This window comes from Molothrus aeneus, chromosome 23 (assembly GCF_037042795.1).
Source record: "Molothrus aeneus isolate 106 chromosome 23, BPBGC_Maene_1.0, whole genome shotgun sequence".
Lineage (NCBI taxonomy): Eukaryota > Metazoa > Chordata > Aves > Passeriformes > Icteridae > Molothrus > Molothrus aeneus.
In genome coordinates this window covers 572,258-586,904 of record NC_089668.1, presented here as the reverse complement: position 1 = coordinate 586,904, position 14,647 = coordinate 572,258, and the positions used below count along the sequence as shown (strand labels likewise).

The following is a 14,647-nucleotide window of genomic DNA, read 5'->3' as shown; positions in this document are numbered from 1 at the left end:
AGAGCAGTGAATCCAGCAAGGGAAAAATAAATAGCAGGGGAGGGAGATCTTCTTTCTGCTGTGCTGTGTTAGAGACACAGCTGTTCTTTGCACAAGAAATGACTCCAGGTCAGTTTTGGCTCATTACATGATCCAAGTGGCGCCTGCTGGACTGTTTGCAGGATTCAAAAGGCAATTTTTTAGGTTTTTTTTATATGTTTGGAGCAAGCAGTCTTTCCTTTCAATGTTACTTTTGTTGAAGGGTGGTCAGATAGGGATCCCTAAAAACTTAGCTATGATGAGTGTTAGAACTTGGTTACTGCCAAGAATAATGTCACCCGCGAGTGTGTGACACGAGTGTGTGACACGACTTCTGCTGTTTTCTGGGAAGTGTCTAGGTAGTGGCAATTCCAGTGCATTTACTGCTCTGAATTTCTGCTTCTGGAGCAGAATCTGTGTGTGTGTGTGTGTGTGTGTGTGTGTAACACCCTTGTGACTGGTTCACCTCCCTCTCTCCCCGTGCAGATGCCTCCGTACGGGCAGCAGGGCCCCAGCGCGTACGGGCAGCAGAGCCAGAGCCCCTACTACAACCAGCAGAGCCCTCACCCGCAGCAGCAGCAGCAGCAGCAGGCTCCCTACTCGCAGCAGCAGCAGCAGCAGCCCGCTCACTCGCAGCCCTCGTACCAGCAGCAGCAGCAGCAGCAGCAGGCGCAGCCCCCGGCCCCGGCCCAGCCCACGTACTCGCAGCCGCCGGCGCAGCCGCCCCATCAGCAGCCCCCCAGCCCGTACCCGCAGCAGGCGGCCCCGCAGCACCCCCAGGGCCAGCCCCCCTACTCCCAGCAGCAGTCCCAGTCGCCGTACCAGCAGCAGCAGGCGCAGCAGCCCGCGGCCCCCGCGGGGCTGGCCCAGCCCTCCTCGTCGTACCCGCCGGCGCAGCCGCCGCAGCAGCCCTCGGCCTACGGCCAGCAACGCTTCCCCCCGCCTCAGGTAGGCTCTGCTCCTGCCCCAGGGCACTCTGTGTGGGGCAAAGCTCCTGCTCTGTGCGTTAGAGCTGGTTAGGTACACACAGGGAACTGGGTGGCACCACATGGGCAAAGCTCCTGTTCTGTGTTAGAACTGGTTAGTTACACACAGAGAACTGGGTGGTACAACATGGGCAAAGCTCCTGTTCTGTGTTAGAGCTGGTTAGTTACACACAGAGAACTGGTTAGTTACACACAGAGAACTGGGTGGCACAACATGGGCAAAGCTCCTGTTCTGTGTTAGAACTGGTTAGTTACACACAGAGAGCTGGGTGGTACAACACAGGCAAAGCTCTTGTTCTGTGTTAGAACTGGTTAGTTACACACAGAGAACTGGTTAGTTACACACAGAGAGCTGGGTGGTACAACACGGGCAAAGCTCTTGTTCTGTGTGTTAGAGCTGGTTAGTTACAGAGAACTGGGTGGTACAACATGGGCAAAGCTCCTGTTCTGTGTTAAAATTGGTTAGTTACACACAGAGAACTGGTTAGTTACACACAGAGAATTAATTGGGTGGCACCACATGGGCAAACCTGGTGGCTTCTCCTGTGGCTCACAGAGGTGGTAACCAGCAAAAGCAAAACTTGGCTTTGGGAAGGAGAAACAAAGCTTGGGACCTTTCAGCAAACACTGCAATGCATCCAGAGCAGCCTTTGGGAAGTGGAAGGGTTTGATTGACTTGCCTTGTTTGTGTAAAGAGGTACCTGGAGTGAGGGTGAAGGTGAGGAAGCAGAGGGGGAGATCCAGGACAGCCTGTGGCAGAGTCTGTGATGAGGGAAAGCTGGGAATGGCTATTCTGTCATTGCCTGTACCTGTGCTCCCAGCTCTGAGCACTATCTGTGTGTGCTGGCTTTCAGTTCTGGCTCTCACCTCCTGTTCTGGGCAAATGTCACCAAGGGGACATAAATCTGCCACAATGTGAGAATATCCCAGAGTGACTCCAGCAGAGGCTTTATTGTATTCCCATTTGTGACTTTTTTGTGTGTGTGTTGCTTGATGTTTCAGGAGTTATCTCAAGACTCGTTTGGGTCCCAGGCATCCTCTGCTCCCTCAATGGCTTCCAGTAAAGGGCAAGAAGAGATGAACTTGAATCTTCAGTCCAGACCTTCCAGCCTGCCGGTGAGTGGGGCCTGGCCCGAGGGCAATCAGCAGCACAGCAGGAAAATGAGCACTGGTCCTGCTCCACGTGGAAATGGGAACCATGGAGGCTGCCTGTGCTCTTTACTAAGTCATTAGCTTCTGGCTTCCCACTGGAGGTTGAATGTAATTTACAAAAGTAATGGATTTGAGAGGGAAGTTTAACCCTGAGTGCTCTGGTCTGCAGGTGCTGCCTAAAGCAGTTCATTCTGTGAGTTCTCTGTGTGCAATGTCTGAGGTACCTGACTGCTGCCAGACTAGGCCCTGACCTCCAGGAGAATCCTCATTTCTGCCTGATTTTCCTGTTCCTTGCCCACTGTAGCAGTGGTGACTGGCACTGGAGCATCAGTGGATTCTCTGGTCCAGTCTGACTGAGCAGTTGGTGAAAAAGACAAATTCATTGGTATCTGGAGTGAGAAAGATCAGTCCCATGTAGCTCCTTCCTTGGCAGATGGTGAATTGTATTTTCTTTGGCATCCTAAATCTGACTGTGCAGTGACCAGTTGGGGATGATGTTAGTGCCCAGTGTTCCAGCAGGTTTTGGGCCAGAGTAGATTAATTTTGTGTTAAAACATCAAGAAAACAGAGAAGGGTTGAAAGTTTAGGTTCGCTTGCACAAATTGGTCTGTGCCTCTGGCTTGGAAGAAAAGTTTAGAGCTGCTGAGTTCCAATTTTGCTGGTAACTTTTGTTCTAACCAGTAGGAAGTGAGTGAGGTTTTATTTTTTTCTTTAGCCACTGGCTAAGTCAGTGCTGGGAGCTTCAGCTGGATTGGCCAGAGGAGTGAGCTGTGTGTAGAACTGAGTTATTTTTGCTCCCAGCAATGAGAACAGCTTTATTACCAGCCCCTTGAAATAATGCCTTCAGATTGTGGGTACAAATTGTCACCCAAAATATAAAGTGATTCTAGTTCTGACCACCTAATGGGAGTAGTTGTGGGTTGTTGCTTTTTCTTCCCTTTTTTTTTTTTTTTCTTTTTTTCCTTTTGGACCCTGATTACAAAGATTTAATTTGTTCTGAGGCCTGGGGGGAAAAAAAGAATCTTTTTAAATAGCATGTTTCTTTCCACTCTGCCTCTCCACAAGTTCTTCCATGTGACCCATCTTCTGGCGAGGAGCTCAGGAGAAGTGAAGCCACTGAAGTAATTGAAGAAATTGCTGTAGCTCAGAACGGTGGGAAGTCCTTTCAGAGGCGCTGCTGATGGAGCCTTCCTGGATCCTACTGATCCCTCTGGCTTGGATTATAGGAATTAGGAGCCAGGCTTTGCAGAAGTGGCTCCTTCTCAGCACCGAGTGGGAGTTTGTGTTATACCTTGTGGTTAAATGTATTTGGCCCTTTTCAAGTTGTCCCTTCTCCTGAGTAGTCCAAGAAGAGAAATCCATCCCAGCTGCAAGAGTGGAGGAACCTAGAAACAAGGGAATATCAGGTTTTCCTGGCTTTACCACCAAATAATTTGCATTTAAGAAATCAAGAAGTTTTTAGCTTACCCAACCCTGGTGTATTTTTGGCCTTTCTCTTCCTTAGTAGGCAAAAAATTTAAAAAGGAGACTCACTTGTACATCTTTCATAATTCCTTGTTGTCTCTTTGGGATCCTGTAGGACAAGAACCAGCTGAGAAGGGCTTCAGACAGGGCTGCTGTGGGGTGTTGAAAGGCATCTCTGGGATGCTGGCACCCAAATCCTTCCTTCAGTTTGCAGAGATCCATCTCCTGCACAGAGTTTGGCCTGGGGATGCTCAGGAGCACAAGATCTCCATGGAAGGGCACTATCAATTTCTTTTTATCTTCCTGGTATTGCTCAGTCTGTCTAGTTGAGAAAGTTTTATCCTGCTCAGGAGGATTCCCAGATCCCTGTTTTGCCATTATGGATGACTTAGAGGAGCAGAGTTTGTTTGTGGGCTTTTAATTTTATTACAGAGTCCTGAGCCCTTTCCCAGGCCTGGTGGGTGCTGTGGAAAAGCTCACTGGGTATCCTGGAACTGGGGCAAATCATGCCATGCATCATCTTTAATTAAACAGGGATCAGCCCCAGCAGGAAAAGGAGGTTCTGCTTTTTGGGTTCTTCAACACTTCTTTTGGGAAGTGTTGAATTTATGTGCCCAGTGTCTTCACAAGTCCTTGGCCTTTGCACGTGGATGTTGTGCACCAGTGTTCATGTTGGAATTCTGAGTGATAAAGGGAATGTTCCTTTGGCTGGGGCATCACCCTTCAGGAGGTGCTGTTCTCCTGGCAGGGACATTGTCAGGTTGTTCAGCTCCTGTGGCTGCTCTGGGATCTGCCTGAGGAATGTCCTGTGGATCCTTCTGGGTGGGGCCTTCAGGCTGCCTTCCCAGTCTGATTGTTGTGTCATTAACTAAACTTTCTCCCTGGAGCCTTGTGAAGAGCCCTACCTCTGTGTGAGTGTCCTGGCTGCTCTCCCTTCCTGTGGCAGGCAAGCTGAGGAGTTTCTCTGTAAAATTCACTCCTTCCCCAGGGAGTCTCCATCAGGATTGCAGCCAAACTAAACTTAGATTGCAATTGCACAGGAGAAGTGGAGTATTTGGTGTCTGGGTGTAATAGAGGAATAGTGATACTTGGGATAGATCTGTTTCTCCCAGGAGATCCCCTAGTTTCTTCTCCTTAGCAAAAAAATTCTTCCTGGAGAGTTGTATCCAGTTTATTCAGTGCTGGCTTCAACTTTTGAGTCTTGGATTTTGAGGCTGAAGGAGTCACACATTTCCAGGTAAAAACTTCCTTTGTGTAGCCATGGAAGCAGCTCTGGGGGAAGCAGATTGGGTGCTGGGACATCCATTTGGGTTTGGATTGCAGATCAGCTCTGCTGCAGAGCTCTTTGGAGTTTTGGGTTTGTTGGGAGGGATTTTCTCTCTCATTATGGAACAAGGGACAGGTTTTACCTTGCCCCACTCTGTCTCATGGGCTGCCTTGGAGGAGTTCCTGATGTCTTTGGGAAGGATGTGGGGCATGAGGCAGGGGTTCCACCAGCCTGTTCATCCCTTCCCAGACACAGAAGTTGGCATCTCTGGTGTTTGAGCTCCCAGGTTGGTCCCAAAAGCCATTAATAAACCAGGAGGACAGAGTCTGGCAGGGTTTTGGAGGTCATGACACAGCAAGGTTATGTTGAATTTTTGTGGCAGCAAACTGGGCAGTTGGGGCAAAAATTTTGCAATTCCTACCCCAGCATGTTCTTGGTTTGGTCAGTGTAGTGGTGAGCCTGAGGGAGAAGTCTCCTCCCTGTCCTGGACAGTTTATTTTCATCTTATTGTAGAGTGGGAATAGTTTTAACCTCAGTATTTTGCTATTTTGCACTATTGGGAAACCATTTTGTTTATTTAGTGATGTTTCACTCTGGTTCATCTGTGAATTTTGATCTGAAAAGTCTCCTATCAATGGCAGAAAGGATTTTAACCAACTGAAAATATTCCTGATCCACGGTTAATTTCTGGGTGTGGGTTCTGGCCTTGGGTCTTTGCAGTATGGATTGAAGGAAATTAGGTTTTGTTGGGTGGGGAGAGGCATGAGGCTGCAGAGCTCTGGCAGAAGAATCTTGTCAGTGAATGTCCCCAGCAGTTGTGGGGTGGTTTTGGTTTGGTTATCGCTCCCTCGGTCGAGCGGTTGCTGAGCTGGGGCACTGGAGGCTCTCAGGAAGCACTGCTTGGGTGCTCCATTCTTTCCAGCTGGGCATTTCAGCTGCTCTGGGAGTGCTTGAAGTGGAATAAAGTTGAGCTCTGTCAGCTGCGTCCCCTGACCTGGAAATAATCCATGCAACAGGCTGAAATGCAGCAAAAACCTGTCAGAGCTGCCATGGAGGGAGGCAGGCTTCCTTAAAAGTTCAGTTTAAAATGAATCATTTTGTCAACTTTTTTGGGGGGCAGGGAGACAAAACCTTTTATAGTTGAATCTGCTGGTCACTTCAAACCCTTTTTTTTTTTTCCCTCTCCTTTTTTTCCCTTTCCATATGGGACTTCCTGCTTCTGTTTGGTTTGTGTTTGGCCTTTTGAGCTCCTCTTATTGCTTGCCTTAGGAGAGGGATTAGCAGTGTGTGCATTTCAAAGCAGGGCAGCACAGTGGATATGCAGATAAAGGCACCAGCACCCCAGGCTTCCCCAGGAGCACCTGAAGCTCTGGCAGTGCAGATCCCTCCCTGCCTTCAGTTTGTGCCATCTGCAGGGTTTTATCCCAAGCTGTGCTGATAGTGGAAGGTAAAAATGTATTTTTTCTTGTTCAGTGCTCCTCTGCCCAAGGTTTTCTTGTTGTGTGACTGTGCCCAGCATTTCTGCATGGTTCCTTGAGAAGGCTGTGCCTTTTCCCCCCAAGTTTTTATGTTTTGTTAAGTGTGCAGAGCATCTCCAGAGCCACCCCGACCTTCAGCTGCTCGGTGACACCTTTCACACTCAGCCCTGCCCCAGGGCAGCTCTGCTGTGTGTCCGCGGGGCAGTTCTCTGTCCTGCCACCCCTTCCTGGGGGTCTGAGGGCAGCTGGTCCCCCCGTGCCAGGGGATCTGCCCACCCTGGGGCTGCTCCCCATCCCAGGGGAGCGCTGCAGGAGCTGTGCTGCGCGCTGTGCTCGGTGCCGGGCTCGTTTCCTGTTTCTATTCTGGTCAGAGCAGCTCAGCTCAGCTTCCTGCCTGCGCCTCGCTGCATTCCCCACAGCCCAGCCCTTCCCTCAGCTCGCCCTGCTCCGGCCCCACCATGGGCAGCAGGGCTGGGAGCCCCCAGGGCAGCCCTGGGTGAGAGCTCACTGCTGGACAGGAGGGTCTGCAGGGTGGGCAGCCCTGGCCGGGGTCCTGCTGTGCTCTGTGCTCTGCTGCTCACATCCCTGTGTGCCAGGGGGCTCAGGGCCCCCTCCCATGGCAGGGTCAGTCCCTTCTCTCCCAGCAGCTCGGGCTGCAGGCCAGGCAAGTCAGGCTTTCACTTCCTCTCTGCTGCTGCCTGGGCTCGCTGCACACCCTTTGAAAGGTGCAGAAGCCTCTTGTGAGTCTGATGTTGGACGTTTGATGCTCACCCTCTTCCCTTTCCATGCAAAGAGCCCTGCCAGGGGGGAGCCCACCGTGCTGGGAGGGAGGGGCTGTGCTGGTGGGACCTTCCTCTGGAGGATGTTCAACCCTGGGGTGCTTCAAACACCACCACACCTGAGCTCTCGCTGCAGTTTCCCTCTTGCTGTGCTTCTGACACGCTGGATTGACTTGTCTTGGAGACACATGGGATCATAAACACCACGGGGAAAACACTTCCCACATGGTGCCCACGTGTGGGGACATGGCAGGGGCCCAAGGCTTGGGATGCTCCCATGGGCTGGGATGGGTCACACCAGGATTCCAGTCAGCCCTGGTAACTGGAGGGGTTGTGTGATTGGTTTTTATTGCAGTTTTGAATCTGGAAAGAAGAAGCTTCTATTAAAGGAAAGGAAAAAACCAAGGTTTAATTTCCTGAAACGACAAGAAGTGACATCTCCAGGCATGGACTGTTCTGGCACCTGACCCCAAGGGCAGCCTGGCCTGGGCCAGGTTTCCATGGATATGGTGCCTCTCCCTGTGCCTGCTCACTGCTCGGAGCCGGGAGCAGTTCCCTGATTGTCTCCAAACGTGTCTCAGCCTCCCCATCCCATGCAGAGCAGCACCCAGCCTGGGGGGGCACTGCAGACAGCTCTGGATGGAAATGGTTGCTCTGGGGATGCCCCAGTGCCAAGGGGCCAAGCCCTTCCCACAGGTACCAGGGAGTTTGGGAAGGAGCTGCAGCCTCCAGCTGTCTCTGAGAATCAGTCCAGGATCACAGACTGGGTTGGGTTGGGTTGGGTTGGGTTGGGTTGGGAAGGACCCTAAAGATCATCCTGTTCCAACCCCCTGCCACAGGCAGGGACAACTTCCAGGGAAGAACCACTGGATTCACCACACTTGCAGATGCCTGAGACCTTAGAAATCTTGTTCTGTCCTAAAATCTTCCTCCTGCTTTTTTAGAAATTGATTCTGTCACTGTTAATTGTTTCAGAGGCTGATGAGAATACTAAAAGCTGATTTATCTTAAAGTCCAAAGTATTGCTTGAACAGGGGCCTTTTAAATTTTGTAATAATTTCAGCCTCTTGCCTTTGCTGCTCCCTTTGCCCGCCGTGGCTGGGGAGGTTGGCATGGTGGCACAGTCACATGCTGGCATGACTAAATGCTTTGGAGTCCCAGTGTGTGGAACATGAGCCTGGAAAGCTCCTTCCAGAGAAGCTGGGCAATGGGAACATCCTCGTGCCTGGCAGTGCAAGGGGAGTTTCCTGCCTCCTCCTGATCCTGGGTTTTCTAGGAGCTGGGGCTCATCTTCAGACTTGGATGAGGAAAATCCTGTGGAAGGAAAACAGAAGCTCTGTGAATAAGCAGGTCTGTCAGCTGAGGCCTGCACTCATCTCCCTCCTGCACCTCCTTTCCCACTGATGGCTTGGAGAGTCCTGCATCCCCGCACCTGCCAGAAATCAGGGACAGCATCCCCTGGTGCTGCTGCCATGTTGCTTCTCCCTGTGCCCAGATCCTCCTGCCTCTTTCCTGCAGCTTGTTTTGGGTCAGGGTTGCTGTGGGAGCTGGAGGTGTCACCCTTTTGTGCTGGATGGACAGGACAGCTTCTGGGACAGCTGAAGTGATGCCACCCCGGCCGGGAAAATTCAGCATTTTCGTGCTGCTTTGGATGTTTGATGTTGTACCAACCTTTGTGTAAAGCTGGGAGTCCTTTATATCAGCTGAGCAGCCTCCAAAGGGTTACAAAGGGTTAAATGGGAGCTCCTGTGTGGGGTTTTGCTGTTGCATCTCCCAGGGTCCTGTGGAAGAGCCCAGCACTTCCTGGGTGGGAATGCTGCCCTTCCACACGGCAGCTTCTCCCTCCAGCGACATCTTGTTCTGTGGATGAATCATGGTGCTCCTTCTCCACTTTGTGCTGCAACCACAGCTCTGAATCTCTGCTCTCCAAAGACGGAGAAGATGAGATTTGCTCGTCTGCTCCATGCTCGGAGGGGGAGGAAAACCCCCTTGCCCTCCCTTTTTTTTTTTTTTAAATTTATTTTATTTTATTTTATTTTATTTGGAGGGGAAAGAGAAGGAGGGGTGGCACGGGGAAGGAGCAGGAGATGTGATTAAAGCTCCTGCCGAGGAGATCTGTGGGAGTGGAGTATCGACCTCTGAAAAATCAATGGCTGCTGCGGTAGCTGTTCCGCAAGGCTCCGGCGCAGGAATGTGGCACGGCCAGCAGCCCTTCCCCTGTCCTCCTGCCTGCTCCATGCCCAGCCTGCTCCCTGCCAGCCCACCACCCTCACCTACATCTACGGAGCTGGATTAGAGCAGCAGCTTCTTTTTGCAATCAGAGTAAAATTTCTCGTGTGGCACCGAGCCCCTCCTCCTGCCAGCCTCCCTTCCCTGCAGTGCAGCTCGAGCCAGCAGCTTCTCCCAGTTTGTCTGAAGCCAGCCTGGAAGAATGAGCTTTTCAGCTTCTTTTTTGAGCAAGGAAACTGCACGAATCTCTCTGGCATGTTCCAGTCCCCATCTTAGGTTTGTAATTGCCAGCGCTGCTGCCTGAGAGGAGCTGGAACTCCTTGGAAGGGAAGGGAATATGGACTCTGTAGCAGAGCCTTGCTGAAGCCTTGCTGCTGTTTGTTTTAGTGGGCAGGTGTTTTCCCCTTGAAGTAGTAAAGTCTAGCACTTCCTTCCTCTCTCTGAGGACTGTGGGGAGGAGTGAGTGGCACGTGAGGACTCCCAGGTCCTTGTGGCACACTCAGTTTGGTACCAAACTCGATGTTTTTTCTTTTGCTGAACTCAATTCTTGTTGCTCTCATGTCATCCCTGCTCAGATCAGAGGTGGAGCTTCCAGGGACATATCCAAGGGGCCAATCCCAGTGATTTCATTGCAAATTAATCCCTTTGTTCCTTCTGACTGCTGGTCTTGTCCCATTTTGAAGGAGGACGTCCCCTTTGTGTCTTGTCCAGCCCATGCCCACACCAGGAAGGGTCCTGAAGGGTGCTTTTGGTGCTGGAAGATGGACTTGTGTTCCTCTCCACAGTGACTGGTGGTAGAAGAGCAGAGTGAGGGGAATGGTGGCCATCCCTGGCACAAGCTGTGTGTTTTTGGGATAGGACAAGACTTGGAAAATCTCTGTTCTGACTTTTGATTTGTCAGCTCTGGATACCCTAGATGAGAAATCTCTCTGGATAAAAAGCATCGGCTGGGTCTCCAGTGGAGCTGAACTTGTTCCCAAGCTCCAGCTCCTGGTTTCTGCTGGGGGACCCACCTGGAAGAGGCACAGCAGGAAAGCACTGGGGCTGCAGGGCCTCTCCAGAGCCTCCTGTCAATGTGGGAAAACCTCAGGTTCCTTTGTGGGGGTGCTGTGAGTGGAGCATGGGGAAGTCTCCAGGAGAAAGTGTTCTGTGGAGCATGAGAGGCAGGATTTGTCTGTGCTGCCAAAGGAGGAACGAGTCTATCCATGTCCCCAAAATAGCAGGGAGATCCTGCCAGTCAGCTGTGTGATTGTTGTGATAGAGAGGATTGAGGTATTTTGGGTGTGGAAATAAAGGGGAAGGAAAGGACAGGCTTGTGATTTTTAAATGTTGGTAGTTCTTGAGTAAGTGGAAAAGCAACTGCACAGAAAAAGAGCTTGTAATAGAAAGTGAGTATTTCAATCAGAAGGAAGGAAGAGGCTTTTTCCCTTTCAGAAAGAACTGGGGAATAAATTTAGCCATTGTTCTCTGGTCTTGCTTGTGAGCATCTTATGGAAACAACTGGCCTTACAGAATTTATGAACTGCAGCACATGCCCATCTCAGACGATAATTTCCTTGGGTGCTGTCTGGTGATCTGATCGTGTGAGATCATTCCCTGTTCCCCCACACTTCCCACGTGGAAGGGCCGAGGCTGGGATGGGCAGGGGAGGCTGCAGTCCCTGCTCAGGAATTCCTTTTGCTTTCTGGTCAGTCTTCCTGCTCTTCCAGATCAGTGGGATGGGCCGGAGCAGAGCCTCGAGTCTCTCTGCTCCTCTGGGACTTTGTTACCTTGATCTTAAGCATTTCTGGCTGTTTCATCTCTCTGTTTGTTTAACAAATGAGCTGTATCAGATAGAGGGGTGCTGGTTCCTGCTGCCAGATAAAAGAATCCCGGCTGTTTCCAGCACAAACCCTCGGCCCCTTGTGCTGCCACGCCGGGACTCGCAGGGGTTTCTGTGCAGGGCTGAGCTGCGCTGGTCCCTGCCGTGTGGGGCTGCAGGCAGGGTTTGCTGTCCTGGTCCCTGCCGTGTGGGGCTGCAGGCCGGGTTTGCTGTGCTGGTCCCTGCCGTGGGCTGCAGGCCATGCGGGGCTGCAGGCAGGGTTTGCTGTGCTGGTCCCTGCCATGGGCTGCAGGCAGGGTTTGCTGTGCTGGTCCCTGCCATGGGCTGCAGGCCATGCGGGGCTGCAGGCAGGGTTTGCTGTGCTGGTCCCTGCCATGGGCTGCAGGCAGGGTTTGCTGTGCTGGTCCCTGCCATGGGCTGCAGGCAGGGTTTGCTGTGCTGGTCCCTGCCGTGGGCTGCAGGCAGGGTTTGCTGTGCTGGTCCCTGCCGTGGGCTGCAGGCAGGGTTTGCTGTGCTGGTCCCTGCCATGGGCTGCAGGCCGGGTTTGCTGTGCTGGTCCCTGCCATGTGGGGCTGCAGGCCATGCGGGGCTGCAGGCAGGGTTTGCTGTGCTGGTCCCTGCCATGGGCTGCAGGCCGGGTTTGCTGTGCTGGTCCCTGCCGTGGGCTGCAGGCAGGGTTTGCTGTGCTGGTCCCTGCCGTGGGCTGCAGGCAGGGTTTGCTGTGCTGGTCCCTGCCATGGGCTGCAGGCAGGGTTTGCTGTGCTGGTTCCTGCTCGCCAGCAGCACTGACAGCCCCGCGCTGGCACCGGCCCGGCTCGGGCATCCTCTCTCTCACAGCTGGAACCGCTCCCTCCCCGGGTCCCCGTGGGCTTCCGCTATCAGGTCACATCCCAAAATAACACTGGGCAGTATTTCAAGTGAAGAAACTCAGGCTTTGGGGCTGCAGCCAGCCTGGAGTGTGAGATTCTGTGTGAAATAGTTGGAATCCCTCCAGCGTTTTTGATCTGCATGGCAGATGAGCAATAAAATGCATAAAAAACACATTGGAAACACGTGAGGAAATTCTCCAGACCCTGACGTTTCCTTGAGTTGGCAGAGCTGCTGCTGCCGAGCCTCACCTCCTGTCTGGGCTCCCTGGCTGTGCTGTGGGAGAGGGGAGAGCCCTTCTCCCGCTGCTCTGCCTTCCCAGGGCTGCTCCTGGTGCTCGGTGGGAGGCAAATAAAACCTCCCAGGCCCTCTGCTCTTGGGCTTCGTCCAGAACCCCCTGACGGCAGCAGGGCTCCATTATTTCCATCAGGTTTCATTGTTTTTAAAGGTTCTCTGCTAACAGGCTGCAGGGAGATGCAGGGATTTCCTTTTCCCCTGCTTTGGGGGTGGCAGAGCTGGAGGTGTCTTTTAGGTTTAATTAACCCCTGGTGTCCTGGTGCTTGACATCCTGAGAGAGAATTTGATGGGAGGAAACCAGCCCCCCCCGATGAGCTGCTGGGGCTCAGACATTCCAGTCCATGTTTTCTCCTTCCCCTTGCAGGAGTTTCCCTTCTGAGCAGCTCAGTCCTGCTGAATAACACACTCAGAAAATGCTGCTGTGCTGGCAGAACCCTTCTTTGCTGGGAAATGACTTTATTGTTGGAATTCATAAAACTTACATATCTTTGGAGGTGAAAGTCACTTCAGGAGTTACTCGGTTTTCACGGTCCTGTTTCAACTCACGTCCCAACAGCTGGGAAAGGGGGATGTGTAATTCACTTCCAACTCATTTAAACTGATAATCTGGGAGCCTGATGCACAGCTGAAGCTCTGGGGGTCCCTCCTGGTGTGTCAGCAGTGGGGCACAGCCACCCAGGACCCACCTGCTTCATTAAAACGGGATGTTTTTAAATGCCTTGAGTACCAAAGCATTGATGCACAGGCAAGGTGGAAGGCATGAGCTCTGCAGATTGTTATCTGCTTCTTAGGAGTTAATTTTCAAACCGTTTTTAACGTTCCTTCATTTTATGTCTTGCAGATATTTGGTGATTCAAACTTAAACTACCTTCATGTATTGAAGGGACATGCCACTATTTCCATCCAGTTGTAGGCTGGACTGAACTGGTTTCTGCACATTCTGATCCCTTCATGGGCTCTGGGGGGAATCTCTTTGTGTGTCTTGTATCAGTGGCTGCAGTTGGGTGCAGTAAATCTCAGCGAGAGGAGTGTGTTGCTCTTGATTGTTTGTGTTGGTTGATGCTTTTTAATGCAAAATGTTGGAAATAATGTCTCTTTACTCCCACTTCAGATGGTTTCTGCAGTAGGAATGTGGGTTTTGTCAAAGTTGTCCAGGGAAAAACACCCAAATAGCTGCATAAAGGAGCAATGCTTTTGATGTTACAATAGGAAAGTAGTGAAAATTGCAAGAGATCTCAGACACTATTTTTAGGCTTTTTCTGCAGTTTTTTGGCTTTCATTGAAATAAAACAAAGCGCTTTTTTTTTTCCCCTCAGGAAGATAATACTTGAGCAGTAAGCAAATACACCTCAGAGACTGTGGTGCAGGAAATGAGCTCTCCAACAGGAGCAGTAATGGAAGGGGAGGGAGGACACGCTCTGCACTAAATCATCCCACCAAGTGTCTGGGATCTGCAGCTCCAAAGTAACACTGACCAGCATTTGTTTGAAGCATTTTGTTCAAATTCCATTAAAACAGAGGAAATTGCTGTGCTGGAGCAGCCGAAGGTGGTGCTGAGGCCCAGCTCTGCCCTCTGGATGTCCCAGTCCCACGGGGGTGATGAGGTGCTTGGGTGTCACCGTGTTGGCTTTTATTCCTCCGTAATTCCACTTCTGCCTGAGCTCCACGTCCTGGCTGTGCTGTCAGAGCCTTTGCACATCCCCTGGCAGGCAGGGCTGGGTGTGGGGGTTCCTGCTCCCAAGGCTGATGAGTTGCAGTGTCTGTTCCAGGCCCACGTGCACTGCCAGGGCTGGGACAACATTCCCTGCACTGCTGCTGGAGCAGGAGCTGTGCTGTCAGTGTGAGTGGAACCGGGCTGTCCAGGTGGTTTATCAGCTGCCTCGGCCTTTCTCCGTGGGGTTTAAATGAGGTTGGCTCTGCTTGTGCCGTTCCGCTGAGTTCTGTGCAGGGAAAATGACCCGGGATTCCCTCAGGGCTCACCCAGAACCCTTCTGATCCAGAGCTGATTGCTCTGGAAGACTTAGGAAGGGTAAGTGAAGTCCTGGTAAGCTTTGGCCTCCACTTCTTCACCTGCCGTGATCCTTTGAACCTCTGGCAGAGATTTTATCTAATCCCTGGAATAGTTACAACTTCCCAGCTTTCTGTTCAAATAGGCTGCCACTTCCTCTGGCTGGGGCTGCTCCTGACTCATTGAGTGCAGGCCAAGCCTGAGCAGCTGATGCACCTTGTTAGCAGCCAGCCAGCACAATTGGGCATGCTGGATCTGATCTGCACATCAGCTCCTTGGA

The 14,647-nt window shown here is 51.8% G+C and overlaps 1 protein-coding gene across 3 annotated transcripts in view; it reads left to right on the top strand.

Moving 5' to 3' along the window:
• Nucleotides 1-14,647, top strand: part of ARID1A (AT-rich interaction domain 1A) — a 54,800-nt gene that overhangs the window by 21,786 nt on the left and 18,367 nt on the right. For all 3 annotated transcript variants that reach the window (XM_066564711.1, XM_066564710.1, XM_066564712.1), the window contains exons 3-4: nucleotides 505-966; nucleotides 2,007-2,120. In XM_066564711.1, the coding sequence (XP_066420808.1) occupies nucleotides 505-966; nucleotides 2,007-2,120 (576 nt within the window). The remainder of the gene's footprint in view (nucleotides 1-504; nucleotides 967-2,006; nucleotides 2,121-14,647) is intronic.